Raw genomic sequence first — 27,234 nt, forward strand, 5'->3', positions numbered from 1 at the left:
AAGTAAGTCGACTTCTCTAAGATAGACGAGATATTATGACGGCTGACCGTAGTCTTATTTTTTGGTATAGGAAGTAAGTCGACTTCTCTAAGATGAATGAGATGCCATGACGGCTGACCGTAGTCTTATTTATTGGTATAGCCCGACTGGGATTATCTTCAGGATAATGACTTCGCCAGAATTTTTTTTAGCAATGTCGAAGACTCCTTAGAGTCCAATTCTAACCTCTGTCGGGGTTGCGCGAAAGATTTCTCTTCCGAACGGACCTTCTCTTTGCGCCAATTACGCGCACTTGCAGAGAACTGTGATCTTTGCAAGTTATTATATTTCGCGCTCTCTTCTCTTAACACAAATGATAAAGCGCCGATTCGAGTGCGAAGAAACGGCTCGGCCTTAGAGCTAGCTGATGGCAGTGAACGCATTCTTCATATCTGCTCTCCTTCTGGTTCGTGTTAATATTGAGATTTTATTTCATCGCTAACTGGGCACTCAATAAAGGTAGGGATATCAACAACGTCCAAGCCGGAATTCCTGATTTATTTGCATTCAGGAATTCTTTAATCAACTCGCCCCTCTATTTGAAGCTGCTTCGCCGATGGCTCGAAGAATGTGACCATCACCACGGATGTCATAGGGAAGCAAAATTCTGCCCGACGCGACTGATATTCGTTGGTGATTCCGATCGCAATACGCTTCGACTTGTGGAGCAGGCTGGTAAAGTGGACTATATCGCACTCTCACATTGTTGGGGTAATCCAACGACAGATGAAAAGAAGACGTACTGTACCACTCCTGAGAATATTTTGAGGCGGCAGAGCGGATTTGCCTGCGAAGATCTGCCAAAGACGTTTCAAGATGCCGTTCAAGTGACTCGGAAACTTGGAAAATGTTTCCTATGGGTAGACTCCCTTTGCATTATCCAGGACGAAATGGACAACTGCGATTGGAAAAAGGAGTCGAAACTCATGGAGCAAGTATTCTCCTCCGCCTATTGCACCATTGCTGCTACTTCAGCGGCTGGTTGGAATGAGGGATTCCTTGAGCGGGAATCTACAATCCAGTCTATCCGAGCCCAAGATGTCTCTGGAAACCGGATTTACGTTTGTAATAACGTTGATAACTTCGATAACGATGTGGAAGACGGAAATCTAAACAAAAGAGGCTGGGTCTTACAAGAGAGAGTTTTATCCCGTCGAATCATCCACTTCACCAAAAGACACACATATTGGGAATGCGGCGAGGGAGTGCGTTGTGAAAACTTCACAAGCATGAGAAGGTAAGGAAGGGGAGCAGATATTACTAGAGTTCGCACTAATTACGTCGCTTTTTGCCTTAGTTCATTTGGGAGGAAGTATTTCCTTCTTGACCCCAGATTTCCGGATCGACTTACCCAGTCAGGATATGTCCGAACTATTCAATTCTTACAATATTTTTTTCCAAGGTACGCTCGATGCCGTCTCAGCAAGCCATCAGATAGAGAAGTTGCAATTTTCGGTCTGATGGAACGAATGAAAAATCTCTGGGGGACTGAGCAAAAACATGGGGTATTTACGCACCTCCTTCCCAGGCTCCTTCTCTGGCAACGATCCGAAGAGAATGGTACGGAAAGTGTATTCGAAGGCCAGCCGTCGTGGTCCTGGATGAGGTATGGCTCGATCAATTTCCCACCTATTTCAACTAGGGTTATGCTCGCGAGTAATGTTACACCGTTGTTTGATGCTGGGGGAGATACACTTGTCGTCGAAGTTAGGTCATTTAAGAATTCTAAACTGAAACAAGAGGGAGGGGGACCCCCAATTTTGGTTGATTCACGATTGATGACAAGGTCACGATTGATGACAAGGTCACGTACCATTGGCGAGTTGTGGTTCGATAGAGAATTTGATCTCGATTTAGACCATGGTGTGGTCGTCGTTGCGGTGGAAGTCGAGCAACAGCGAGATACCAATAAAAACTGTTGGGTATTGGTCGTCCAAAGATCGTCGGAGAATCGATATATAAGAGTTGGGCTAGGGAAGATTGAGGCGCGCTACATATCAGAAGAAGGATATAAAAGATGGTTATTGTAAGCTTCAATCTACACGGAGACGTTTGATGACACCGAAGGAAATTGAAAAAGTCCTTGTGTTAGGAAGGCGTCTTTCCCATTGGCTAGTGACAAGGCTCAATGATGATAAGGTCCAATATGTGATCCCTCAAGCAGCCAGGCAGTCTTAGTACGTGCGATGTTGACTTCCAATCTTCCAAATCCCACGATATAGTGGCGACGCAGACCAGAAATGTCGTCTGGAGTCCTTGAGCGTTGAATTTTCACGAGATTATGGCGAAACAATACAGTGATGGATGGCGTCCTCGTACAGAGAGTGACCTGGGACTGCGAGTTGATGTGGCATGTGTGGCGCCTGTACTCCGTACAATTATAAATATGGTGCCCCCGCCCTTCGCTTTCGGAAGTCAAGCCGTTCCTTGCACGAACTGCTTCCTCTTCTGCTCTGAGCTATTGCACCTTACTGTTAGCTCGAACAGCCGTTCTATGTCTATGTACTTGCCAGGCTTTTCCTAGCTCTCTTCTGCTTCCGTATACCGATAATCACTCGGCTTCGCTATGTATATTTGAGCACTGATAGGACTACCCAGAATTGCTCCAGGAGTCCAGTCCATTGCCCCAAGACACATGTACGAGGACATCTTCACCATTGTTTAATATGAAGCACTTGGTGCTCGCCACAGACACAACCACTTTCCAGCAACGACAGGCACCAGACGTGGACTTCAAGCTTATACAAGATCCTAGAAATAAATCACCCCTGTCTTTCCCGAACTTTTAGTTTGTGAAAAGACAGGGCTGACACTCTAAAAGCGCATGGAAACAGAACAAGCTACGAGTAGTAACCACCACGAGAGGACTGTTGATATATTTAGCGCGGAGCCCGATTCAACACCCTGACAGATTATAGCTGTTCCTTTGATCAGGTGATCTGGAGACGCGACTTCAGCAGGAGAGCACTTGATTACCAAGAATTGAAAGTGTTGATTGATCTTGATCCTTAATGAGCGTACAAACTACAGGAATACGCTCATCTTATATGTTCTGTATACAATTGATGGTCGTGGGGACCTTGGTTTCCTCAAAACGAGCGAAGAAGCAAAGAAAGAAGCATTGGTGATATCGTGGGATGTGGGATGCTCCTCCACGTGGGAACCACGGGGGAACCATGGGGGCTAGACCACCTAAATACGGCTAAGAAATGGGGGCGCGGTCTGGAGACCGGCGGGTCCCGAAAAATAAGAGATATCCTGAAAGGCTGGTGAGATTTCTCCCTTGGTATTTGAGATTTCTCCCTTGCATGAGATTTCTCCCTCACACTAGTAATGGTGGAAATTAATTGCTCAACTGGGCCTAGCGCGCAATTTCTCATCCTCGCCTAGTTAGGGACAACTTCAAACCTAAAAACACCCACCCACAAACGCCCTCAAACGCAAACCCACAAACGCCCTCCTGTAAACGCCTTCCTGCAAATGCTCTCCTGCAAACGCCCTCTCCTACAAGCGCTCTTTCCTACAAACGCCCTCCCTCCCCCAAGTCTACAGGATAGAGCCATTTTCGGCCAAGCGAGCTAGACCCCTAAGTATGGCGAAAGCTACTCTAATAATAATAAAACCCAAAAGCCCCTAGACGCTTATCGACTCACCGCCTTGACAACTTTCTCCTAGTGCATGATTGCATCAACAAACTCGTTTCCTTTGACCTTCATTACCTGGTACCACTGCTTGCGTAATTTAATTAGAAAGTGCCGCCATAGAAGTTGATGCTGGCTTCGACATGGTCCCCTTGTCTATCTGAAGGAGTCGTTGATAGACACAAATGGAACCGGTTTATCGGCTTCATCAAGAACCATTATAAAGACGATAGCCAGGTCGAGATAAAACCGAATTACATCCTATTCAAAGCTGGGGAACACCCTATACTTCCTTTTGAGGGCCACAAATTCCTGCATTTCAGTTCGAAAGTTTCGGGGATCATCGCAGTGGCTACAAGAGTAGCAAGCTATATCAACACTATTACCAGAATTTCAAAGGTTCACTTCGGCTCCCGTGTCCAGTACTGGGACGAAGGTGCCGACCAGTATGGCAATTACGACGGGAATGAAGTCAGAGTCAATCAGATCCTATGAGCAAGTCAGTCATGCCTTCGTACAGTCTCGTTCCTGCTCTTTAACAACATCTAACCCCTTTACAAACAGCGAGACGAGCCTGAGATCAATACCAGCATCGCATCTCTCCTCACCGGTACTAATCCCATCAAAGAGCTTGGCATCCCACTTTTCGAAATTAAGGACATTCCCGGAAAAGGCAAAGGTCTCATTGCCCGTTTCAATATATCTAAAAGGCACGAGGATACTTTGTGAGAAGCCAGTTCTTACGGCTCAATCCATGCCGCCCAATGAGTTGGAGTTGATCTTCGCGGCCAGGCTAAGGGCTGTTGGATATCAACCATCCTCTAGAGGTTGGGAGTCAGGTGACATCCCAATACGGCTAGTATCATGTGTGGTTACCTCCTATTCCTCCGAGGCCTCCCATACTCCTAGATAGATCAATCAAATCACGTATCAATACTTCTACAAGGGCATTGCCCAAAGCGTCGCAACAATAATTTTTGTCCCTCTATAATAACTGCCCGGGAAAAGCATCCGTTTAACAACACTTTTAAGACTAATGCTCTACCCTGTGGCGCAGGCTCAGTGGTAGGTGGAGTCAACCCTACGATTTGCCTCATTAACCACAACTGTATTCTAAACTCTTATAACAACTGGGATAGTAACGCGGAGCACGAAACCATCTACGCGATCCGGCCAATCAAAACCGGAGAGGAGGTCACAATCTCGTATAATCACGGAGGTACTTTAATTGTACGACGTGCCTTCCTGAAAGAAGCCTTCGGTTTCGATTACAATTGCCGTAGATGCTCTCGTCCTTCCGAGCTCTAAGCTAGTAACAGCCGTCGTTTACTGATTCAAGACCTCGACGATGCCATCGGAGATCTATTCCGCATGCAGATTAGGCCGAAGGAGAGTCTGAGTGACTGCCACTCGCTGCTTCAAGTCCTTCAAGAGGAATATGACGGGTATGCTAGGGCGCTCATCGCCAGGCTCTATTACGACGCCTTTTAAGTCGGCATCGCGCATGGAGATCAGGCTCGGGTAAGCGTATTTGCGGAGAGAGCGTACGAAGTAAGGGTTATCGGCGAGGGTGAGGACAACCCCGAGACGCAGAGGGTGAAGTCACTCACGTTAAAGCTAGCCAATCATATTAGCTTTAGACTATGTTCTATTATATGGACGATAACGAGGGAAATAGTACCGAAAGGTCTAAATACGGCCCAGTTTGAAAAGTGGTTATTTAGAGAGTAGAGTTCGATGATAAATTTAACGAGGTTTACCGTTTGCCGCCAGGGAACAGCAGCGATTCGCACTTTTATTAATTTTACATATACAATTTACAATTCCTAGTTACCTATAGCTCCAAAACCAATCAGCCCTTAACAACGACACAGAAGGTATCGCTAAATTAAGTAGACGATGCAAAATCAAGCTCATACTAGACTCTAGAAACAAATCACCCATGTCTTTTATGAACTTTTGGTTATCAAAAACAGCGGTAATTAGTACGTAAGATGGCTCTGAAAGCGCATAGAAACAGAACGGACTTGTTTACCTGGAGCCTATTCGGGCTACGAATAGTTTAGCACTGGTGATCGGTGGATTGCCTACCGTGCGGATTTCGAGTCCATTTCTGGCCTTATCCGATATCAGGCGGTGTCCCAGTCGAATGCCATCCCTTATAGGAATGCCGCCCCTGCGGATTTCGAGTTTCTAACCTCACCCTTTATCAATGCATCTATTTTCGAGAGTCCTTATAGATCCCTTATGGGAACGCCATCCGTGCGGATCCCCACTCCATTTCTGGCCTCCAATATCAGTCGGTCCCAGTGGAATGCCATCCCTTATAGGGATGCCGTCCCTAAGGATTTTAGGGATCGTGTGTTTGTTTTTATTGTCTGTTGTAGCGATTGTTTTGGGTAAACATATACGCAATTTGAGTACCAGTGCTTATCTTTTCTTCAAAGAAGCTAGGCACGCTCTGGGATAGTGTTTTTAGGATAGAATTTCTAAGATTAGAAGGCTGCTGTTACGATTATGGCATCCTGACTTGATGCCTCAGGCATATATGGTCAGGTGACCACCTCATCTGTATCTAAGCTCTCCTACGTCACCTCCATAGTAATCAACATCTTCTCTACTATCTGTCTTTGTAACAGCTGCGGAACGATACAGGAATAATAAGCTTTAGAATATTACGAGTTGTGGAGTATTACGGGAAAGCTTTAGAATGCTACGAGCTGCGGAATGGCACGGGAAATATGAACTCTAGAATATTACGAGCTTTGGAGCGCTACGGGAGAGATGAGCCTGGAGTGATACGAGCTTTGGAGCGTTACGGGAGAGTGATGACTGTGGAGATATACGCTCACTTCCAGGTATATGTAAAGTTGTTTTTATCGCAACACAGAGTGGGTGAATAACGTAATACGAGTAAGCGAGTAGCAGGAGAGTAACTAGCGATGCTTGGTTGATGAAATCTATGCTGTTTCTGGCTTAAGACCAAGACTCAGACTGATCCTTGAGGACGAAAGAACTCTGTGATGGCTGCGATCGTTTATATAGAGGGATGCACGTGTATCACGAGACTAGCATCCTCCCAGCCTGACATGCTACGAGCTGCGAAATGTTACGGGGAAGAGGAGACATCAAGCGCATTCTCTGTAGCTCGTTAATGGCAGTACAAGCAGCCAAGATGATCCTTAGGACTGGGCTCTTAGAGCAATTCCGGGCAGTTCCATCCACAGTACTCAAATACACAGCGTAGACGAGCGATAACTAGTAAACAGAAGCAGAGGAAGGCCAGGAAAGGCCTTACAAGTACGTAGACACAGAACAGCAAGTAAGAGTATTATTAGAACTGTAGAGTACGTGTATAAAGATGAGAGATAAGTAGGCCATATATAGATACTCTAAAATATAAGCGCGAGGAAGGAAGAAGCGTTAATAAAAGACCAGCTACAAAATCGCGAGGATACTTCGAATTAGAACCAATAGAGATAAAGAAATGACCATATTCCTCGATCGTGGGGCCCCAGCTTTAATCAGCGGGCCAAGCGTCGATAACTTAGTATTAAAGTTCACGATACTGTCCCATATATCTTCTTCGCGTGGTTTTGCAAGTGCGTCTTGCAGTTGAGTGACATCTTATGTTGATAGCTTAGCGTGTCTATCCACACGGAAGCAATAGGTTACGTGACGAAGAATGTAAAGTGCTTGTATTTCTGTAAGAAGTAGAGTACCGAACGAGGTAGATATACATATGACTAAGTAATAGCCGAAGAGGGGAAACGAATGACTAAGTAATAGCCGAAGCGGGGAAACGGATGACTAAGTAATGACATCAGATCTTGACATCTTACAAACCCCGCAGTCGATCCTCTTGCCGTCCCTGATATTAGACAAGTATTTCCGTCGAAAGCGCTTACTAAGATCAGAGGGGGTGCTAAAGGAATAGACTCGTATAGCAAGCGGTAACGACTAAGACGATTCCTTTCAAAATTTCGAAATCTAGATAAATTGTGCTGGGAAAGGGGATAAAGGAGAGAAAACCTAAGGAGTAGATAAGACAAAGAAAGCGATGCAGCCCGATAAGTTCCCCGTAGTGTACATCCCCATCCACCTCATCTAAGCCACTATATTTCATCAAGCTCCATTCCGGGCTCTATTCTCGATCGTTTCGAATTTTACATCACCTCTTCCTGAAGCTAAAGGCACGTATTTCGGATTTATCGAATGCTAGGATCGCGGCCGACGGCTGAGATTTCGACTAAATGGACAGGATGCTGGGGCTTAGCGTACTTCTTAGCCTTTCGACTCCGTATTTCCCTCCTTCAGGATGATTGGGTCAATCCTTTCAAGAATATCTATATACGGCGGCGACGACGGTATTAATTCAGAATCCGTCATCGCCGTCACTGTCGTGCTTAGGGCCATTCCATCGATCGATAAACCTTCTAAGGACTCTGCACTCGAATCCTCGGTCGAAGGTCTTCTATTCCCGCCTATTTGCTGCGTGCGACAGAAACGCTCAAAGAAATAGGATCCAATCTTAACGTCGTAATCGTGGACCGTGGCAATATAGTTTAGGAAGGCTCTAATTTCGATAAAGGCAGATCTGCTTACGCATGTATCCCATACGCAGGAGAGAGGAACACCTTCAGGCAGATAACTCAGGTGTTAATTTATTAGGTGACGTCTTAACGAATCCATGCGCCGGAACCTGCGTCTATGCAATTTTGGGCACATGATACAAACGTCAGTCGGACATTTCGTTTCGTCGAGACATGGACTAGAGTCCTGCTCCTGCTTTGTCTTCATAACGTCATTAACCATGTCTTCGTTATCCTTGTTCCAGTCGAACCTCTTCCCTCGGCGGGTCGGCTCCCAAAGCCCGCAAAGTGCGATCATGTCCTTTGTGACCTGGATCCGTCGGCCGATGTCCTGTTCGCCATCAAGCGTGTTAGCGTCCGGCCCGTAGAAGGCGTCCACAAGACGTGCACGCTCCTAAAACACGTATTTGGGAGGCGGGGGGTCCGAGTCATCATCGTCGTTCTCACCATCCGAAGAGTCCACGCCTGGGTTATCCAGAAGTTGGTCGATCTGCTTGTCGACTTCGATTATTGGCATGCTATCGTAGTAGTCCTCCCTCATCTTCTCCTTAGCTTCCTGAAGGAGTCTCTTCCTTTCGCTATGCATTCTCTTGCAGACCCGGTCGTGTTTCTGGTGAAGCTCCGGATACAGATCTCTAGCAGCCTCTACGGTCCCCGCCAATAATCGTATCTCGTTCTTTAGTTCGATTCTCTCTTGTCTTAGAGAATCCGAGAATCCCTACGGACGACTTTGAGCTGCTCGCCGCTGAGCGCTTTTAGCGCTAGAGGATCTCTGTTCCTACACTTCCGCGCTTCGTTGTATAGAGCCGTCTGTGACGGCCGTATTAAGACAATATGTTAGAGACCACCGATGAAGTCGCTTTGATAGTATTTCTTAAAAACGCGATTCCTAGATTGACCGAGGACCCTCATGCGCTCCGCCTCGGTGTAATTACCTGCGTAGATATCAGTGCCGAGTTCTACGATAGTTCAAGTAATGGAGGCTCGGGCAAAAAGGAAGGTAGGATAAGTAGAATAGGGACCGTTCTCCGAAATTGCTTACGATTAACCGCGTTTGCAGCCTAGCGTCGAAAGTTGTAATGAGTTGGTAGGTCCTCGTACCCTAGCCCTTCTCCGATATGCTTCAGTGCGCTATTACTGGAGTCGTACTTCATCGGCAGGAACTGGTCTACTTCATAGCCGTAAGGAGCTTGCTTCATGCGACGGAGAACTGGAAATTTCAGTTTGTCTTTCTTCCATCTTAGAGGCAGGCTCGGTAGACGTTTCGGGACTCGAAGTCGCCAGAAAAGTTCTGGTGTTAGTCGTTCGTTTTCGAAGGCCCCGTCGCGGAACGCCATCGCCACGATGTGCAAGATCGGGCAATATGTCAGCAGGTAGTCGCAATGCATGAAGAATCGTGTTCTGTTCCAAAAATATATTAGCAACCCTTTTTGCTGCAAAAACACTTCCAGGAAAAGGTTGAATTATACCCGTCGGAGCCTTCTGGTCTGCCCTTCAAATTCCGGAAGGTAATAATTGCGCACGGGACGTCTCTACCGCCTTCTGGATTTCTGAGGTAGAAGAGTTCGATATCCTCCTTACAGACGGTTTTTAGGGAGGGATCAATGGAGACATACTCCGGCAGATCGCTAACGAAAGTTTGGTTCAGCTTCCGTCTCTTCGGTTTCGGTGTAATAGTGGTTTGCTGGTCTTCATCGTTCCGAGATAAAGCGTCAGGACTACAGTTATCCGGCAGAAGCACGCCAGGTCGAGTTCCCGTGATTGAAGACCACAGCATGATTATAGATTGCTAAACGAGCATGTTGCCGCAGCGGAAATAGAAGGAATATTTCCACAGATACCTCTGGAAAAGTCCATATTCCTCAATTGTCAGAGTATACTTGCTCTTGGCACGCCTTGAAATCTCGCGTTCGGCCGGGAATATATATTCAAGGAACTAATGGTACTCGATCAGCAGGGGAGGTTTGATGAATAGAAGGTACACAAACATACCCGTCTTATTTGTTGATGAACGTGGTTACTCATTGGATGGCGGGTGAAGAGAGTAAAGTACTGGTTCAATCGCCTCCAATACTCGTCGTATGATTGTAACTTCTTCTTCTTAGAAGACTCGTACATCCAATCAAAGAAGCTCATATAAACTGGGGGGTCCTCTGTAGTGAGATGTTCCATATAGTTTACTCCTAGGTGGTCGCAGTATCTACCGGCCTAATCGAGACTGTTAGCATTATCTGCCCAGCAATGTCGAAAAAGGTGACCGACCTGCGCCAATATCTCTCCACTACGGCGATACCCTGAAGTGTTTTAGGCTTAAAGTTTAGAGGAAGGTGTCCGAGGCTTCGAAAGTGCTCGAGCCTCGCTCGGGTCTCATCGCAGAGGATAGGCCGAGTCCAGTGCTAGTGCTCCTCTGCGTTAACGGCAGGAAGCGCCCTCTTTCCCATGGCGAAGCACGGGTAGAGAGAAAGTGAAAAGAGAGGCGAAAGAAAGGTAAGACCAGCTGGGAGTAGGGCGGCATACGAGAGAGCGAATCCGTAGGGATGCCGGAGAAGGGAAGATAAAAGCAGGTAGGAAGGGATAGGATAAGAGGATGAAGGGCATGGCAGCACACGGTAGGCTTTTATATACGATCATTTTTGGATGCTGCCGACTGTAGCGGCTAGAGGGGTGGCAGAGCATGTTGGAAAGTTGGGATGGGTTGAGTGCAGAAACGGGATCCCGATTTCTAAATTCATGAAACTCAAGAAACTGATAATGGACAGAGTCACATGCGCTTGGCATTACGGGGTGTTTGGGGAGGAGAAGAGTTGATTTTCATGACCAGGTCGTGTGGAAATGCCGCCAAAAACGGCGTCAGAAACCGCTCTTTTCGGCGGCAATTTCACAGGTCCTCAGATTCTAGTTGTAAATTTGCCATACCCTAAACTGGTCACCCACCTCGTTGCAGCTCCCCGTCAACACTAAGACTTATTCTGAACAGCTCCCCGCCATTACCCACATATCCCTTTGTCTGTTGCAGTGTTCGCGACTGGGGTATGGTATCCGTACTGATAGGCATTGGCTGGAGGTCGCGACGCGCCGGAACGTCACCAAATTTGTAAGTAATCGTGTTGTCCCATAACCATCAATACAAAGCAACAACTAGTTCGTATTCAATATTTTATGCAATGGCTATAGAATCCTATCATTACATTAATTTATTATTACACCAAAAGCATACTGTTTTAGGCGGTGGTGTGGGCGAAATCGATCGATCGATGCATTTTTGGTGTTCAAACCCCTGTCAGCGAATTGCAGCGACGACAGGCAAGGGAATAGTAGTAATAATAGCCCACACTGCTGCCATTCTTCAAATAGTAATCACCTATCCCTCAAGTCTTTCAGTACAGCGTGACTTGGCATCAACATCGTCACTAGGGACTTCTAACAATGTCCTACGACTGCAGAAATCTGCGAATGGCATACGAGGGGCCAATGGATCCTTCCAACCGCTCTCAATAGTGGACCTGGCTGTGTACCCTCTCAAGTCAGCTCTGCAACCCCTTCCAGATGCGAGTATCACTCGTTGACGGGAGTAAAATCCAGGAAGCATCCCCCATTTGGAATGACCAGGAAATGGTCGGTCCACTCCATATTCTCCGGCTTCATCGTTTCGTTTAACGTCACCACGTAACGTTTGATCAGGGACGCTACTGTCAAACGCAAGGTTAATAGCGCCATAGGCTGTCCGATGCAGTTTCGCATGCCTTTCGAAAACGGCATGTATAGTTTCCTCATCTCGTCGGTCCCGTTCGGATGCTCCAACCATCGCTGAGGGCTGAAGGATTCGGGCTCGGGAAACACCGCGGGATCGCGGTGGGTGGTGTGACAGGGCACGGAGACGACGGTCTCAAGATCATTCTCAGCTTCGTCTACTTCAATGACTGGAAGAACCTTACTTTTGCGGGAAGGAAATGACCAGAAATCTTCTTTCCTCCTGTTGGGACAGCTCGAAGCAAGCCCATGGGAACCGGAGGGTGTTTTCGCAAGGCCTCATTGATGACGGCATTTAGAAGAGGCAGATTCAGAACGTCGCGGTGGTCCGGAACCCCTGCTCCAGCGCTCACCGAAATGTCTTTCAGTTCTTCCCGCATTTGAGTTTGAAGATCGGGTTGCTTGGCCAGTTCCCAGAAGAGGTAGGTCAGGGAATTGCTTGATGTGTCTGTAGCAGCAAAGGTCAGATTGCTAATCTCATCGGCGACTTGTGCGTCAGTCAATCCTTCTTTCTGGTCCGGCGATCGCTTGACAATCTTCGTGAGGAGATCTTTCCGGTCGGATTGTCGACCATAACGAGCCAAGTAGCCATCGAAGGCCACGACTCCATGCGCGTAAATTCGGTCTTCTGTGGTCAGAAACTGTCGCACCGCTTTAGATGGCAGCGTGCTGATTAATTGCATCAGGGTGGGGAAACGGCCCCGGAGATCCCAGACGATGAAAGCCAAATCTAAATCTTCGATAAATTGCGGTGCTTTCTTACAGTCGAGACCACCGAAGGACTGGCCGAGAAAGACGGCGCCGGAGACATCGAAGCTTAACATTCGAAACCAATGCAGAAAATCCTGCGGACCCTGGCTACGATGGGTTTCAGTCACTCGTATCAGCTTCTGCACCTGATCACGGATCAGAGGTGCCATATCATTGACGCTTGCGGGTGAAAAGGCATGACTTATCAGCTTCCGTCTTTCGCGATGCGGGCCATGTTCGATCCTGTTGAAGACACCTGCTCGGGCAATGTTCTTGTACCATGGAGCCTTTGGAAAGAGGCTTTGAACGCCGTATAATGCTTCGATTGCGTCGACGGTAATGAAACTAACTTCACTAGGTGCGAGCTGGACGACAGGGCCATATTTTCTATGCAACTCATGGACAGTTTTGGCTCTCTTGCCCGCCATTTCAATGAAGAGGAGCCATATACCGGATAATTTTGCGAGAAATGGCCCTGGAACGTTCCGGAGGGGAGAAAAGAAGCGCATATAGAGGATCTAGGCCAGTCAGTCCAAAGAACGTATCATTATAACTGGTCATAAACTCACTTGCCAGGTAACATAAATGAGAATAGTACAGGCGCCCAGGCTCAGGCCTTTGACGGCCATCACATTACCGCTCTCTGGGAGAAGTTGTTTAAAGTTCTGGATCGACATCTTCGATGTCTTTGTCATACAACGCACTCGATGCAATATTGCAACGATTCCATCTTGACGGAATCAGGAGATAAGCCTGCTTCTTAAGCACAGGCACCAAAGGGGAGCCCTCCTCATCCCCCTCCTTTGTTCGAGGCTGCCGATCATAGCGTGCGCTGAGTGTGAGTTACACGTTACACACGTTGGGAAGGGAACGTTGCACGGCCGTGGTGCACAACCTGACTCAGTCATCGAGCCCTCGAGGTCGCAATTGGAAATTTGAGCACTGAGAAGCAAGCTAAATGCTTTCCTCTGTGCTCTGCAGACAGGAAGAGCTGGGATTAAGGTGGGTGTAAGAAATAAATGAAATAAGGCTGGTGAGATTTGTCCTTAAATATGGCAAGCCTAAAAATACACCCTATTGAGCGCGTGCTTGTGCTCAGAATCCTTACCCTTATCTATAATTTCCGGATCGATCACAGTAGTAGTAATATCGTGTCTTAACATTAGAATGGTGAGGTCTGCTCCGGTTGAGTAGGAAGCCGTAGCCATGCTGCATGCCATGGCTCCTGAGAGCATTGAACATTCTACTTGATTTTTCAATATTGTTGGTTGGTTTCAAGACCAACCATTTCTAAATATTTCCTGGCCAGACAGGCTGTGAAACCCTGATCACTTCGTCGATTATCGTCCAATTCATCCTAGGACCTTGTCACTTCTAGCATAATTAAAGACAACGTTCGAGGGCCTAGTGTTGATCATGATGAATGGGGAAGTGTTTAGATGCTACGGAGATGTGTCAATCAACCAGGGGCGAGCACGGCTTTGCCGATATTGTTAAACTACCCGTCGTAATAGCTTAGCTCGGAGTTGTATCTGGACGGATAAAAACACAGAAACAGCCATCTACGAAGACAGCTGAAGCATTGACTCGTTATATCGGTTCCCAGTGACGATGGCTTTGTGAAGAACCGGTTCACTAGCAATATCATCTAAGCAAATGAAACACCGTCGCTATGCAAAACAATCAGTACACCAGAATAATAGCTCCCACCTAAGACAATTTAAAGAATTCCGCCCCGATTAAAGGATGAACACCTTCTTGATGTCCTGCTCTCTGAACTTCAAGCCCACCTCTCCCGGGTCACGCACATGGCCCGGTTCGGTCCCCAGCTTCTCGTTAATATTTTCGAGCCGCTCTCTCCCATATATCCGACCATTGGGAAGCACCACAGGCTCGGAATCCACGTGGCTTTTCGAATGATGCGCATACGGTACGCCTTTCGCCAATTCGTTCAGTTCGGTACTGCAAATCGGGCAGACGGTGGCGGTCGCAGCCCCGACGGCGGCGCCGGAGCTGGAGGTGTTGAAGGCGCTGTGGCAGGTGGGGGTCTTCAACGCGGACAGGCCGGCGGTAAGCGCAATGTCCAGTAAAGGCCGAGTGGGGAGCGAAAAAAGCGCATGGTGGGTGGTGAGGAATAGATTGGCAAGGTACGGATAGCGTGATGGTGAGTAGAGAGTCGCATATGGCTCGGCGGCTGTATCGGGAGAGAAGGCGAGCAGACCAGCAGCTCGTATGGCGAAATCGGTGTCGTGATGTGGCGCCAAATGTTTCCGAGCATGCAAGGTAGCTTCGATGAGCTTCTCCTTCCTGCCCGTACGTACGGCCTCAATGTATTGCTGGAGACGAAGCTCGAACTCGAGACTATTCTAGAATGGAACGAAGGGTTAGTGGACGACTTGGGGGGGTTAATGGTACCGACTTACGCCCATCTTGCGCAGGTGCGATTTGTTATCCTCGCACCACGCAAGCGCTTCGGAAAGGCTTCCTCGCCGTAAAGCGTTTTCAATCTTCCCAACCGCTTCAAATGCTTCGATGTCGACTAGACTTTCAACGTTCTTTTCTATGGCTAGCTGCTTCGCGCTTTCTACGTATCCTGCGCGCAAGAGATAATCGATGAGGAGGCAGTCGAGCCGCACGCGGCTCCATACCTCATACTTGACGTCGGCAAGAGAATCCATGCTGTGCAACTGGTCGAGATGTTGTAACCGAGCGTCAAGTTGTTCACATCGGGTGCTGCTCGATGCGTCGAGGTGAGTGAGTTTCCGTTTAAGGTTCTTGAGCCTCGTTAGAGTGGCATCGAGTTCGGCCTGGGGCTTGGCCGAGGGGTCCTGCTGTCCATTTTCCGCCAGTGCAGCGTTGACCGCGTTCTTGATCAATGTTGGCACTTTCTTTTGTCCCGAGTCGATCTCTCGCTGAGCCGTCCTTAAGTTCTTGCGGTTGAGTTCTAAGGGTAAACGGAGAAGTGGTTGGTCCTATCCCGCATACATTAGGATCATCCTTTCCATGACTGTTGATTAACAGGACATACTAGTAGAAGATGTTCATCTGGATTCAGGTGAGTGGATGCAAAGTCTGCCATGGTGGCGACAGCACCATAAGCTGTTCAGCCGGCTGGAGCTGCTTCGTGTTGGCTTTGTAGTCAATGCAATTACGAGATACGGGTAGCTACTAAGAACGGAGAAGGCACTTGGTTTGAGCAACACAGAGGCAAGTAGGTTACCGGTACATCGCTTGGAGGTGCTGTAATAGTGAGGAGGAGTCCCATTTATGATTGAAACACCTAGATGCTGTGGAGTTCGTGGGATGAGGTCAGTGGATGTCGTGACGCCGAACAGGGATTACGGGTACCCCACGTGCAGGGGGGACATCGTGACCACATCTTCATGTTTGGAACGGGACATCAAGCATAACTCAAGTCTCATATTGACGCGTCAACTACCTATCCCATCAATAAATGGTTGGCATTTTCTGTATTGGTGATAGGCGGGTAGTGCTATGCCGGAGAAACACATGGGGATGACCAATCCTCTGAGACTTTCTCACAAGTCGCATATAAGGACGCGAGTTTGCCGTACACTTGCTTAGTTCATACCATGCGACTCGCCAATCAGCGAACCGTGCTATTCGACCCGTTGTACGCCGAATTGCTATCCGGACATCTTTCCTGTCTATCGCGGATGTCATCACGGCATTAACAGCAGGCTGCAGCGGGTGATATCCCACAAATTCGGAGCCTAAGGTGCTCACTTGTGCACCTTTATCACTTGGGCTTGGCCACGATGCTGACGACGTCTTCATCAGCAACCAGATGACCCAGTCCCACTCGTTGGGGAACATGGCGTGCACTTGCTCCCCAAACCAACGCGTACTTGAAGGTATCCTTCAACGTCCTGTGGACCTGGTCGCATACGTCTTCAATGCTCGACCCACTCCGTACAATCAGGGCCTCGCTGAAATCAGGGGCAATCCCCTTTCTGGGCATTGTTAGTACTCCAAAACATGCGCTTCGAGGAAAGGGAATATACCGTTTGGTATAGATGCGGATCAGCCGCAGCTCTTTCCAACATCTGTCTACAACGTCTTGAATACCCAGGTCCAATTCACAGCTCATGACGGCCGTGTGCGGTTCGCGCGCAAGCTGGTCCAGATATTCAATGCCTACGCTGTCTATCTTGTTATAGACGTAGAGACTATGCAAACGTTAGTTACATCGTAGAGTGAGAGCTTCATCTCTCACCATTTGATGTATTTTCGATGGTCTTTCATGATGACATCGAGGAAGTCATCCACAGTCACTGTTTTTCAAAGTTAACGAACGAAACGGTATTTTCTTGGACTTCAACCTACCATTCTCATCTCGGACCAGCACCTCGCAGTTTAGTATCTTGTAATCCCGGAGGATGTTGTACACCATCTTTTCATCGATGTTTTTCGGCGGTGCACTAAAGCTGATCTTCATTCCACCGGCCTTTTTGGCTTTGAGGTAGATGTTCCTGATGGCGTGAGCGGAGCTAGAATGCAGAATAATGAAGCACTCACGGTGGATCTCGGTTCAGCCTGATGCCGACCGCTTCCAGTTCCCCCTCTAAGAGGGCTCGCTGCTCGGCCTTTTTGGTCGCATCCAGCACCATTAAAATCATGTCACTAGTCTGGGACAGTCAGTTCGGAAGATCGTGAAAACCACGGACCCCAAACCTTTGCAGCGGAAATGACCTGCCGACCTCGTCCTTTGCCTTCCGCAGCGCCTTCGATAATCCCCGGGAGGTCGAGAATCTGGATCTCGGCGCCGCCGTACTCCAAGACACCGGGAATGGCAGTCAAGGTTGTGAATGCGTACGCAGCAACCTCGGCCTTCGTCTTGGTGATTTTCGAAAGGAAAGTTGACTTTCCTACGGAGGGAAAGCCGACGAGGGCGATCCGAGCATCTCCACTCTTGCTTACATCGAATCCTGCCCCGGCTCCTGCTCCAGCGCCTGGTCCCGGTTCAAGTAATTGCGCCCGCAAACGAGCGAGCTTGCTGCCTTGTGGTTAATGAGTGAACCACGCGGAGACATGGCAAGACGTACCCTTTCAGAAGTCCAAGATGATATTCTTGCGTGTGGTCAGCTCAAGCGATAGTCGCTAGATAAATTTACAATACCAGTCGCCTTGTTCTCTTGAAAAAGTTAGATGGTTCCTCCTGATAAAAGGTGAGTCGTATACTCTGTGTCCGCTTCATCTCCTCCTCGATCCTACAGCAGCGATATCAGCGCCGCAACTTGTAAAGGCCAGCACGAAAGCGCATACTCCTTGATTTTCTCTGTAATGTTCACCATCTTGACTGGTTTGCAGCAATGGAGCCGCTCAACCCACTACCGTATAAAGGAATAATACGTCGGTGTTTAGATTCGTATTGGCGGAGAGAGCATGAAGTTCCAGTCGATTTGGTGGAATACCTCAGGACTGGGACTGGGACTGTCGCGAGGCAACAAGGCAACTAAAGGGTTCGACGTCAGCCTTCTTTGACTTCCCAAATGTTGTGAACTGATTCAGTTCTCCCTCAGCGTCCACATTGACTACTCCCCCGACACCAACTTATTCAAGCTTTCTGACAGCCTAATTCGAGCGGAATTACTGAGTTGATCTGATATTTCCGGCGTATGACGATAGAGACTCATTAAGACGCCACGCGCATCCCCGCTGGGCTTGATTCACCATGGCAGACATCGACGTAACCACATCTGCCGTCAAACCCGCAGAACCATCGTCTGCTCCGGACACGGCTTCAACCGCATTGATCGTGAACGATTCGTCGGGTCGGAAAGTAGTGAAGAAGATCGTCAAGAGGAAAAGACGGCCTGCCCGTCCCCAAGTCGACCCAGCAACCTTTACATCCGAACCGCCGCCACAAACGGGAACCACCTTTAACATCTGGTACAACAAATGGTCAGGAGGCGACCGAGAAGATAAATACCTCTCCCAACAGGCCGCCAAGGGCCGATGTAATATCGCGCGTGATAGCGGATATACGAGAGCCGATAAAGTTCCTGGATCCTACTTTTGCCTCTTCTTCGCGAGAGGAATCTGCCCGAAAGGCCAGGATTGCGAATACCTCCACCGACTACCGGGGATTCATGACATATTCAATCCGAACGTGGATTGCTTTGGACGGGACAAATTCAACGACTACCGGGATGATATGGGCGGAGTGGGAAGCTTCATGCGCCAGAACCGGACATTGTATTGCGGGCGAATACATGTCACGGATGACATTGAGGAAATCGTCGCCCGGCATTTCCAGGAATGGGGTCAAATCGATCGCAGTACGTGACTCATCCATTCTCTTTCTGTTTCTATGCTGACATCTTCTAGCCCGGGTCCTCACCAACCGAGGAGTCGCTTTCATCACATACACCAACGAAGCCAACTCCCAGTTTGCGAAAGAAGCGATGGCGCACCAATCGCTTGATAATACCGAGATTTTGAACGTTCGATGGGCCACGGTGGATCCGAACCCCGCAGCACAAAAACGAGAAGCACGACAGCTGGAAGAACAAGCCGCTGAAGCGGTCCGACGGGCGCTGCCGGAAGAGTTTGTCGCGGAAATCGAGGGACGGGACCCGGAGGCGAAGCGGAGGCGGAAAGAGCTTGACTTTGGGTTGGAAGGTTACAATGCGCCGGATGGCGTGTACTATAACCAAGGCAAAGGGCTCGAAGCGGCGCAGGAGAAGATGTTGCTGGAAATGGAAAGGAACGAGGAACGAGAGCAGGATGTTGAGGATGGCCATGAAGATGGAGGCATATTTACGCGCTCCACAATACAGGCTTTGAAAGGACTGAACGGTCATGGCATAAGGATGGAGTCGAAAGATGCGCCGGCTGCGGCGAGTGGCCCTCTCGTGGGATATGGGAGCGAGGATGAGAGCGATTGAGCTGGACATGGGCATGGCATATACCACACGAGCTAATCGGGACGAGCTCAAAGAATCGGGGCTTCATATTCAAACAGTGGTGCTGCAGGCTACTAAATCGGAGCGATCCTTTCTGGTCCCTGCATATCCTCTCGTTTCTCCCCTGTCACCAAACAACCAATCCCAGGGTTTGAGATGTCAATGAATTTCATCTCCATGATAAGCTGTCCCTAGCGGATAATAAACGTCTTGTTATGCTTTCTTCCTCCTTGCTGCGTTTTCGTCTCGACGGGCCCTAAGTCTTGCTCTTGCAGCTGCAGTTTTCTCCTGAGGTAGAGGTGTCCTCGAAAGATTTATCCGTGACAATCTTGACAAGTCGATTTCGCTGTCCATGCCTGGAATACTGGACGGTTCCCATTGGGTTCGCACCTCTTTGAAACCTGCCGGCGCTGTCGGCAAATTTCCATCTCGGACTTCCACGCGTGCTTGCTCCGGACGACACTGCGTATTTGGAGGTCGATTCTCAGCGTCGGCGCCGACATCGGACGTGGATTGGCGTGATACACCGGCCATCCGTGGTGTATTTGTGCATGGAGGGCGATGAGGCAGGGATTTGTCGGATATTGTGGCAGAAGCAACCTGTGCCCCGTCTCCCTGCTGATCCGCCGGCGACGCCAGGTTTGCATCGCGCGGGCGAAGGATCTGACGGGCAACACGGCCGGTTCTGCTTCGTCCATGACGATTCTGCGGTCGAAGGGCCTGAAAACGTCGGTCCAAGACGAGACTGACCTCATCACCTGGTGCTTCTGTCTTCGTCCGCTCATTTTGCAGATCGTGATCCGCCCAGACGTCGCTCGAATGATGGGGCGTTACAGCTGGGCTAGACTCGTTCAGTCTCCGCTTCAGAATGGTCATTTCTGCAGTCAACCTGGTGATCTCGTCGTGCCCTCGCAGCAGTTGCCGCTTGAGCTCCTTCATTTGCTCGGACATTTCCCTCCCCTTGACCCTGTGTTCTCGATTGGTTTCGCTCAATTTGGATGTCAGCACCATGGCTTCTTCATCTTTGCGTTTTGCATAGCTCTTCGCGAGTTGATGCTTGGATACAAGTTTTTTCATCTCCTTCTCGCTTTTGGTGGAGTATGAAATGTACTGTTCCTTCCAGTACCTCCCAGATTCCGACCGAGGCTCCACGATATCGATCGTAAGGTCGGTATCGTCTTTCGCCCTGGGTTTGGCCGGCGATGCATTGCTTCGTTCGGTTTGGTTTGATACTGCTAAGGGATCTGGCGCATTCGCCTTTAAAATGGTCTCCTTTGAGATCGTCTTCTCGTCCTCTAGACTCGTTTGCAACAACGGCCTCGTTTTTGGTGTGAAAGGACTCGGGAACTTCCCAGGTACGGCTTTTGGAGTTGCCAATCGCGCGGCAAAGGAAGAGGTTTTGCCTTCGTTATCGACGACATGTGCGGGGAAAGAGACATTTTTCTTGCGACTCGTGCCAGCCCTAGGCGTCATGAGGATGCTGTTGGGTTTTGTAGGGGAGTCCTCATTGAATCGAGTAGCTCGATGCAAAGATGAAGGCCTGCTTATCTCGTCCTTCGCGGTCGGTTCCGTGCGTTTATTTTCTTCAGTATGAAGGAGTTGGCCGTCGATTCCGGGTTTGGGGGTACCGAATAACGCATATTTGAATGCTCGGACTGCGAAGACGGGTGCCGGTGTTTCTGGAGCTTCAAGCTCCGTGTCGTCTAGGATACCTAAACCATAGAAATCATTTAGATATGCAATTGAAGCCGCGCGACAAACATGGCAATACCTTGAGCGTTGGTACTGACACTTGCGCTGGACTGCGCCGAGTTCCCAAACCAGGACAACATGCCTGGACTGTTGGCCTTCTGCTTCGATGGGGCGAGTTCAGCGTAAGAACGCCTCAGACGAATAGAAATACCTCACTTCACAAGGAAGCTAAGCATGCATAGTGATCCTCGTCAGAAGTTCGGGAAAAGGCGAGTTGTAATTGATTCCGCAAGACAGCCGACGGTTTGTTTACACATCGAAGCCGCGGGGCAACAGCGACTTTCCACTTCACTGCTTGGAAGAAGTCCGAAAGGTCAGGGAAGTTCGTAAATTGGCATGAAATCACGCTTGGAAGCCAGACGAAGCGGAAGAAGTTGGTTTCAATTAGTTATTCGTATCAATTAGGTAGCATACCTGCATCGCGAGTATTTTGGAGACGCGTTGTTCTGATGATCCATGTTGTAGATCGCGAATTTTTTGACACGTGCTCGCCGTCACGTGCACAGCCCCTCCCACTATACATAGTCTCATCTGGCGGTCAATGCAAGCCATATCAATGGAGAATGAGAGAATAACACACGCTCGTAATAAGAGTTGTTCACATTTGAAGAGTTGGAGAATCAGAACATAATGACTCACGACCCCATGTGCCGTCTTTAGGTTGGCTGCAGCTTCGGCTGCAGGCTCGCAACTCTCCCATTGTCGCGAGTTGTCGAATAACCAACTGTGAGACCCGGGAGTTGCAGCCATGGCACCTCCAAAATCGCCGTGGCGCCAAACTCAATCTCGTGAACCAGAGGGACCGATTAAAAAGAAAACGGAGGCGCCAAAGTATGGTGGCGCGACGCCGACCGAGTATGCTCAGATGCAGCAGGATGAAATCGAAGCCTTGAAAGCTATATATGACGAGGATTTTGTCCTCGTTCAAAACAAAGGAGCATGGAGCAAGACGGAGACGGGATTCAGACTGACCGTGAGGTCTACCGTCGATCGAGAAACGCTGGTGATCCTGAACATCGCCTTCACTGCAACTTATCCAAAGACTCTACCGATTCTCAAGTTGGAGTCTAGTCAAGGATTGCGCGGTACGCCTCGTCAACGGATCGAAGAGATCGTCAAAACCAAACCTAAGGAACTCTTGGGTGAGGTGATGGTTTACGAACTCGCATGTTCCATCCAAGAGGCCCTCGACGATGGAGTTCAATTTCGAGAGGATGGGCAAGCTTTGCCAAGCTTTGCAGAGCAACGCGCCGAACAAGAAGCGGCGGCGCAGGAAGAAGCCCGACGACAAGAAGAGCAGAGTAAGAGGCGGCAGGAGGAAGCTAAGGAAGAGGAACAGCGGATGCTGAAAGAATTGGTGGACAACGAATTGTCCCGTCAATTAGCATCGAGAAGGAAGAGCAAGGTATTCGAGACTCCCGAACTGGGTTCGTCGCGGGCCATGAATGTCATCGAGTTCGATCGAACGATATCGTTTGGCCAGGTGACGTTCAACAAAGTGACCGCCTCGACCTGCCTTCGAACTGGACCCCTTACCGAAATCTTCATGGTGCAACCTCTTTCCCTTACTACAGGAAGCGATGACGCATCATCGCTGCAGCAGATCTCGGGGAGCAACGTCAGCTCGGGGTCCCGGCTCTCGCGCCAACTCGTGGTCAAGCGAGCAACAGTGATCGGGACTGGCGATGTTAAAGCATCTGTGCTTGGACTGGAGGCGTCTCTTGAAACACTAAAAGGCCTACCACGGCAAACCAACTCACTTGAAGTTCTAGAATACAACATCTCGGGAGGGGCGGATGTAGGAGCATGGGAAGTGGTCGTCCTCATGGAGTACGCAGATAACGGTTCCATTGATGCGATACTTCGTACCTTTGGGACGTTACCTGTGGGTCGGGTGAGGTCATGGGCGGCGGACCTGTTGGAAGCACTCGACTACTACCACCGGAATGGCGTGGTTCATGGGCGGATCCACGCTCGAAACATCTTATTATGTGAATCCACAGTTGGGGGTCCCGCCACAGTGAAGCTGGCCGATGCTTCTTATCAACAGAGCCTTTATGAGACGAAGACTACAGTGTCACCGAAGAGGTCCGCTGATATGGCCTGGGCTGCTCCCGAGCTACGACAACTCGACAATGGCCATAAGACACGCAAATCGGATATCTGGGACTTTGGGGTGGTGTTTTTGCAAATGCTGTTCGGCCTCGAATGTATCCAAGATTACGAGTCTCCGATCTCGCTTATTGAGTCGAAAGGGGTGTCTGAGCCCTTTGCAGACATGGTTCGGAAGATTTTCAGGTTGGACGCAAAGAAGCGACCGTCTGCGTTCGACCTTCTTCCATCGGAGTTCATACGAAATGATATTCCGCTATTGATGCGGCTGACACCTCCACCCCTCTCTCAGCATTCTTCCTCTGCTAGCATCCCGCAGCATCATGGACGAGCCCGACCTTCGTTCTCTGGTGCTCCTATGTTCTCCCGGTATGCTTCAGATTGGGCAGAACTGGGTAGGCTTGGGAAAGGCGGGTACGGGGAGGTAGTCAAGGCAAGAAACAGAATGGATGGGAGGATCTATGCCATCAAAAAGATCACCCAAAGTTCTGCTGCTCTTTCCGAGGTCTTGTCCGAGGTGATGCTTTTATCTCAGCTCAATCATCCATACGTTGTCCGCTATTTCTCGGCTTGGCCAGAGGACCTCCCTGCAGATCCTTCTGAAAGTGGAGATGATTCATTTCCCACACTGTCAGAAGCGTCGGAGGCGACGTCTGTGGATGTTGGCTCGAATATTGAATTTGGATTTAGTTCAACCGGTGGTCTTGATTTTATCAGCTCGTCAGGCTTTCCGAAGATCGAATTTGCTGAAGATTCGTCCGAGGATGAGACCGAGGAAGAGAATGGGTCATTGAAAAGGCATGGGAATCACCAGATTCCTAGCGATGCCAGTCGTAGCCCGAAGGTAAGCTGCAATTTCCTAACTCCATCGTTTGTGTGGAATCAATTCCAGAGCGCCTGGAAAGCGTTCTGACAGTTCTTAGCAATTTAGGAGGTTCGACAAATCTCGAAATGTGAAGACGACTCTTTACATCCAAATGGAGTACTGTGAACGTCGAACGCTTCGCGATATTATCCGAAAAGATATCAGCGAAAATTCGGATGAATGTTGGAAGCTTTTCCGTCAGGTATTAGAAGGCCTCGCGCATATTCATGGTCTTGGTATCATCCATCGCGACTTGAAGCCCGACAATATCTTCATTGATGCCGGTAATAATCCTAAAATCGGCGACTTCGGATTGGCGACGACCGGCCAACTTCACGCCTCCGACAGGACAGCTGCCGACCTCCCAGACGGCGATATGACCAAAAGCATTGGGACCACCTTCTATGTCGCTCCAGAGCTTCGGTCCAATGCTGGAGGTTCGTACAACAACAAGGTCGACATGTACTCGTTGGGGATAATATTTTTCGAGATGTGCCATCCCTTGAAAACTGCCATGGAGAGAGACAAGACTATCCGCGCGCTCAGGGAGAAGGAACATTCGCTACCGCAAGAGTTTTCTGGACCAGCCAAGGCGGTTCAAGCCGGTATCATCTTATCGCTTGTATCCCATCGTCCGAGTGAACGACCCGGCAGTGCAGAACTACTGCGAAGCGGGAAAATCCCTCTACAGTTCGAGGACGGCACCGTTCGGATTGCGATCGACGCCCTTTCGGACCCCAAATCGCCCCATCATCATGAAATGGTCTCGGCGATGTTTGCGTATGGACCGAATCAGAAGATCAAAGACTATACCTGGAATGTTGAACGTACACACACATCTGAGGCCCCGGATTCGCAGATGACTACCCTTCAAGGGTTTGTTAAGAAACGCCTGGTCTCCATATTCAAACGACATGGGGCGGTGGAAGACCCTCGACCTGCAACGTTTCCCTATTCGACACATTATGACAGCAACAGTGCCGTCAAAATGATGGACACATCCGGGACGCTGGTCCAGTTGCCATACGATCTGACGCTTCCCTACGCACGTTGCATCGCAAGAAGCGCGCCGACGCACGATCGGACCTTTGCATTCGCACGCGTATACCGGGAGACATATGTTGGAGGAGCACCCAAGTTCAGTGGTGAAGCCGACTTTGACGTGGTCTCCTACGATACCGGGGACTCGGCTCTGGAGGAAGCCGAAGTCATCAAGGTCCTCGATGAGGTCCTCGACGAGTTTCCGCCCTTTGCGTCCACGCCGATGTGCTTTCACTTGAACCATTCCCGCCTGCTAGATCTCATCATGACCTTTTGCAGGATCAGCAAGCCACAGTGGCACGGCGTGAAAGAGACTTTGAGCAAGTTGAATATCCATCAATGGACCTGGGCCCGGATCCGGACCGAATTGCGAGCCCCGGCGCTTGGGGTGTCTTCTACATCGTTAGACGATATGGCACGGTTTGATTTTCGCGATACCCCTGAGAAAGCAATGTCGAAGATCCAGAAGTTATTCGACGGGGTAGATCCTTCATTGTCTGAGAATTTGAAGCCGGTGTTTGAGCACTTTCGTGCGCTCGTACGCTGCACCAAACAGTTCGGCGTTGGACGAAAGGTTTACATTTGCCCGCTCAGCAGCTTTAACGAGAAGTTCTACGGCGGCGGAATATTATTCCAATGCATCTACGATAGCAAAAAGCGCGATGTACTTGCTGCAGGAGGCAGATATGATTCGCTCATTGAGGAATACAAGCCGAAGGCCCAAGGGCATTTTACTGGTGGGCCTTATCCCTTTCCGGGTGCGTGATGGACAAGACGAGACTAACTGGTACAGGTTGTCGAGCGGTCGGGATGAATTTGGGTTGGGACCGTATTGTTGCGTCGATGGGCCGATATGCGCGCAAAATGCCGTCCAAACCCAACTACGTGAAGAAATCCGACTCCGAAGCCTCCGTACTCAGTCAGGTCGCGACCCGCCGTTGCGACATTCTCGTGTCGAGCACCAGACCGTCGATCCTTCGTTCGACGGGGGTGAAACTGGTCGCCGACTTGTGGGCAAATCACATCAGTGCGGAGCTCGCCATTGATGCTCGGACGTTTGACGAACTGCTGGAGCATTACGACGGAAGCTCTCACAGTTGGATCATCGTGATCAAGCATGATTCTCCGCATTCCGTCCAGCCCGACCTCAAGATCCGTTGCTTGGCTCGAAACGAGGATAGCGAGATACGCAGTTCGGAGTTGCTAAGTTACCTACGTGCAGAATATCGAGAGAGGGACCAGCGAGAAGGTACCGCCACGGCAAGCGCGAAGGCTGCTCACATGACGAGCACTGGAGGTCGGATACCGGTTGGCGCAGCAGAGGATCGAAAGAGCAATGTTTATGTCTTGGGGAGTCACCGCGGGAAAAGGAGTGGGAAATGGAACATTGTGGACTCGGCATTGGCATCCGTTCAGGCACTGGCGGCATCGTTTTCGTCCGCGCCGATCGTTGCGGTTGAAGCGAAGGATGACACGGTCATTGAGGTGATCCGCGACAAAACTCGACTTTCCGACCCGGATTCCTGGCGCAAGGTCATCCACAGTATGCCGCAAACGGAGAGGACGTATTGGACTCAATTGCACGAGCTTCTATGCCAGTGGAAGGAGGATGGGCAGGGTGGTGAAGCAGAGGTTCATCGCGCAGCATTCTTATACAACTGGAGGACAGGAACGACCGCATATTATGACCTAGGTCAGTAGACATTACTGGCCATGCTGGGTCGGCGAACGAACATCCTTAATCTGGAGTTCTAGCGCAAGTA

General features: G+C 49.4%; 12 protein-coding genes across 12 annotated transcripts; 5 read left to right on the top strand and 7 right to left on the bottom strand.

Annotated features, from left to right (window-relative positions):
• Window positions 1-35: 35 nt before the first annotated feature.
• On the top strand, window positions 36-2,104 carry P152DRAFT_457543 (HET-domain-containing protein; the record flags this gene model as incomplete). Its single annotated transcript, XM_033679250.1, has 4 exons — window positions 36-73; window positions 180-445; window positions 499-1,276; window positions 1,337-2,104. 4 exons carry the CDS (start codon window positions 36-38, stop codon window positions 2,067-2,069), a joined length of 1,815 nt encoding a protein of 604 aa, XP_033534809.1. The 3' UTR covers window positions 2,070-2,104.
• Window positions 2,105-3,378: 1,274 nt separating this feature from the next.
• P152DRAFT_506851 (uncharacterized protein) lies at window positions 3,379-5,171 on the top strand (the record flags this gene model as incomplete). Its single annotated transcript, XM_033682503.1, has 5 exons — window positions 3,379-4,151; window positions 4,245-4,371; window positions 4,418-4,482; window positions 4,641-4,959; window positions 4,990-5,171. Exons 1-5 carry the CDS (start codon window positions 3,810-3,812, stop codon window positions 5,169-5,171), a joined length of 1,035 nt encoding a protein of 344 aa, XP_033534810.1. The 5' UTR covers window positions 3,379-3,809.
• A 1,137-nt stretch (window positions 5,172-6,308) lies between these two features.
• P152DRAFT_457545 (uncharacterized protein) lies at window positions 6,309-6,762 on the top strand. Its single transcript, XM_033679251.1, has one exon. The coding sequence runs from the start codon at window positions 6,422-6,424 to the stop codon at window positions 6,581-6,583; it is 162 nt and encodes a 53-aa protein (XP_033534811.1). The 5' UTR covers window positions 6,309-6,421; the 3' UTR covers window positions 6,584-6,762.
• A 1,740-nt stretch (window positions 6,763-8,502) lies between these two features.
• On the bottom strand, window positions 8,503-8,813 carry P152DRAFT_472933 (uncharacterized protein; the record flags this gene model as incomplete). Its single annotated transcript, XM_033681191.1, has 2 exons — window positions 8,503-8,603; window positions 8,720-8,813. The coding sequence occupies 2 exons, from the start codon at window positions 8,811-8,813 to the stop codon at window positions 8,503-8,505; spliced, it is 195 nt and encodes a 64-aa protein (XP_033534812.1).
• Window positions 8,814-9,134: 321 nt separating this feature from the next.
• Window positions 9,135-10,363, bottom strand: P152DRAFT_308236 (uncharacterized protein). Its single transcript, XM_033675136.1, has 3 exons — window positions 10,265-10,363; window positions 9,742-10,208; window positions 9,135-9,673 (listed from the first exon to the last, which is right to left on the bottom strand). The coding sequence occupies exons 2-3, from the start codon at window positions 10,047-10,049 to the stop codon at window positions 9,334-9,336; spliced, it is 648 nt and encodes a 215-aa protein (XP_033534813.1). The 5' UTR covers window positions 10,050-10,208; window positions 10,265-10,363; the 3' UTR covers window positions 9,135-9,333.
• A 131-nt stretch (window positions 10,364-10,494) lies between these two features.
• Window positions 10,495-11,179, bottom strand: P152DRAFT_308254 (uncharacterized protein). Its single transcript, XM_033675137.1, has one exon. The coding sequence runs from the start codon at window positions 11,048-11,050 to the stop codon at window positions 10,685-10,687; it is 366 nt and encodes a 121-aa protein (XP_033534814.1). The 5' UTR covers window positions 11,051-11,179; the 3' UTR covers window positions 10,495-10,684.
• Window positions 11,180-11,827: 648 nt separating this feature from the next.
• On the bottom strand, window positions 11,828-13,401 carry P152DRAFT_448516 (pisatin demethylase; the record flags this gene model as incomplete). The annotated part of the gene is made up of 3 exons (XM_033678060.1): window positions 11,828-12,157; window positions 12,208-13,290; window positions 13,342-13,401. The coding sequence occupies 3 exons, from the start codon at window positions 13,399-13,401 to the stop codon at window positions 11,828-11,830; spliced, it is 1,473 nt and encodes a 490-aa protein (XP_033534815.1).
• Window positions 13,402-14,172: 771 nt separating this feature from the next.
• P152DRAFT_457551 (uncharacterized protein) lies at window positions 14,173-16,051 on the bottom strand. Its single transcript, XM_033679252.1, has 3 exons — window positions 15,801-16,051; window positions 15,196-15,744; window positions 14,173-15,138 (listed from the first exon to the last, which is right to left on the bottom strand). The coding sequence occupies exons 1-3, from the start codon at window positions 15,849-15,851 to the stop codon at window positions 14,512-14,514; spliced, it is 1,227 nt and encodes a 408-aa protein (XP_033534816.1). The 5' UTR covers window positions 15,852-16,051; the 3' UTR covers window positions 14,173-14,511.
• A 138-nt stretch (window positions 16,052-16,189) lies between these two features.
• P152DRAFT_414941 (GTP-binding protein) lies at window positions 16,190-18,162 on the bottom strand. Its single transcript, XM_033677039.1, has 9 exons — window positions 18,059-18,162; window positions 17,975-18,003; window positions 17,825-17,878; window positions 17,468-17,793; window positions 17,312-17,421; window positions 17,120-17,265; window positions 17,010-17,067; window positions 16,798-16,962; window positions 16,190-16,746 (listed from the first exon to the last, which is right to left on the bottom strand). Exons 1-9 carry the CDS (start codon window positions 18,085-18,087, stop codon window positions 16,533-16,535), a joined length of 1,131 nt encoding a protein of 376 aa, XP_033534817.1. The 5' UTR covers window positions 18,088-18,162; the 3' UTR covers window positions 16,190-16,532.
• A 305-nt stretch (window positions 18,163-18,467) lies between these two features.
• Window positions 18,468-19,683, top strand: P152DRAFT_395385 (pre-mRNA-splicing factor cwc2; the record flags this gene model as incomplete). The annotated part of the gene is made up of 2 exons (XM_033676300.1): window positions 18,468-19,074; window positions 19,124-19,683. 2 exons carry the CDS (start codon window positions 18,468-18,470, stop codon window positions 19,681-19,683), a joined length of 1,167 nt encoding a protein of 388 aa, XP_033534818.1.
• A 231-nt stretch (window positions 19,684-19,914) lies between these two features.
• Window positions 19,915-21,533, bottom strand: P152DRAFT_472938 (uncharacterized protein; the record flags this gene model as incomplete). Its single annotated transcript, XM_033681192.1, has 2 exons — window positions 19,915-21,413; window positions 21,473-21,533. 2 exons carry the CDS (start codon window positions 21,531-21,533, stop codon window positions 19,915-19,917), a joined length of 1,560 nt encoding a protein of 519 aa, XP_033534819.1.
• Window positions 21,534-22,291: 758 nt separating this feature from the next.
• On the top strand, window positions 22,292-27,172 carry P152DRAFT_365080 (Serine/threonine-protein kinase; the record flags this gene model as incomplete). Its single annotated transcript, XM_033675416.1, has 3 exons — window positions 22,292-24,409; window positions 24,489-26,208; window positions 26,265-27,172. Coding segments are annotated over 3 exons (4,746 nt in total), but the record flags the coding sequence as incomplete, so codon positions are not given.
• Window positions 27,173-27,234: the final 62 nt, after the last annotated feature.

The sequence above is a fragment of the Eremomyces bilateralis genome, assembly GCF_010015585.1.
Source record: "Eremomyces bilateralis CBS 781.70 unplaced genomic scaffold P152scaffold_7, whole genome shotgun sequence".
Classification (NCBI taxonomy): domain Eukaryota; kingdom Fungi; phylum Ascomycota; class Dothideomycetes; order Eremomycetales; family Eremomycetaceae; genus Eremomyces; species Eremomyces bilateralis.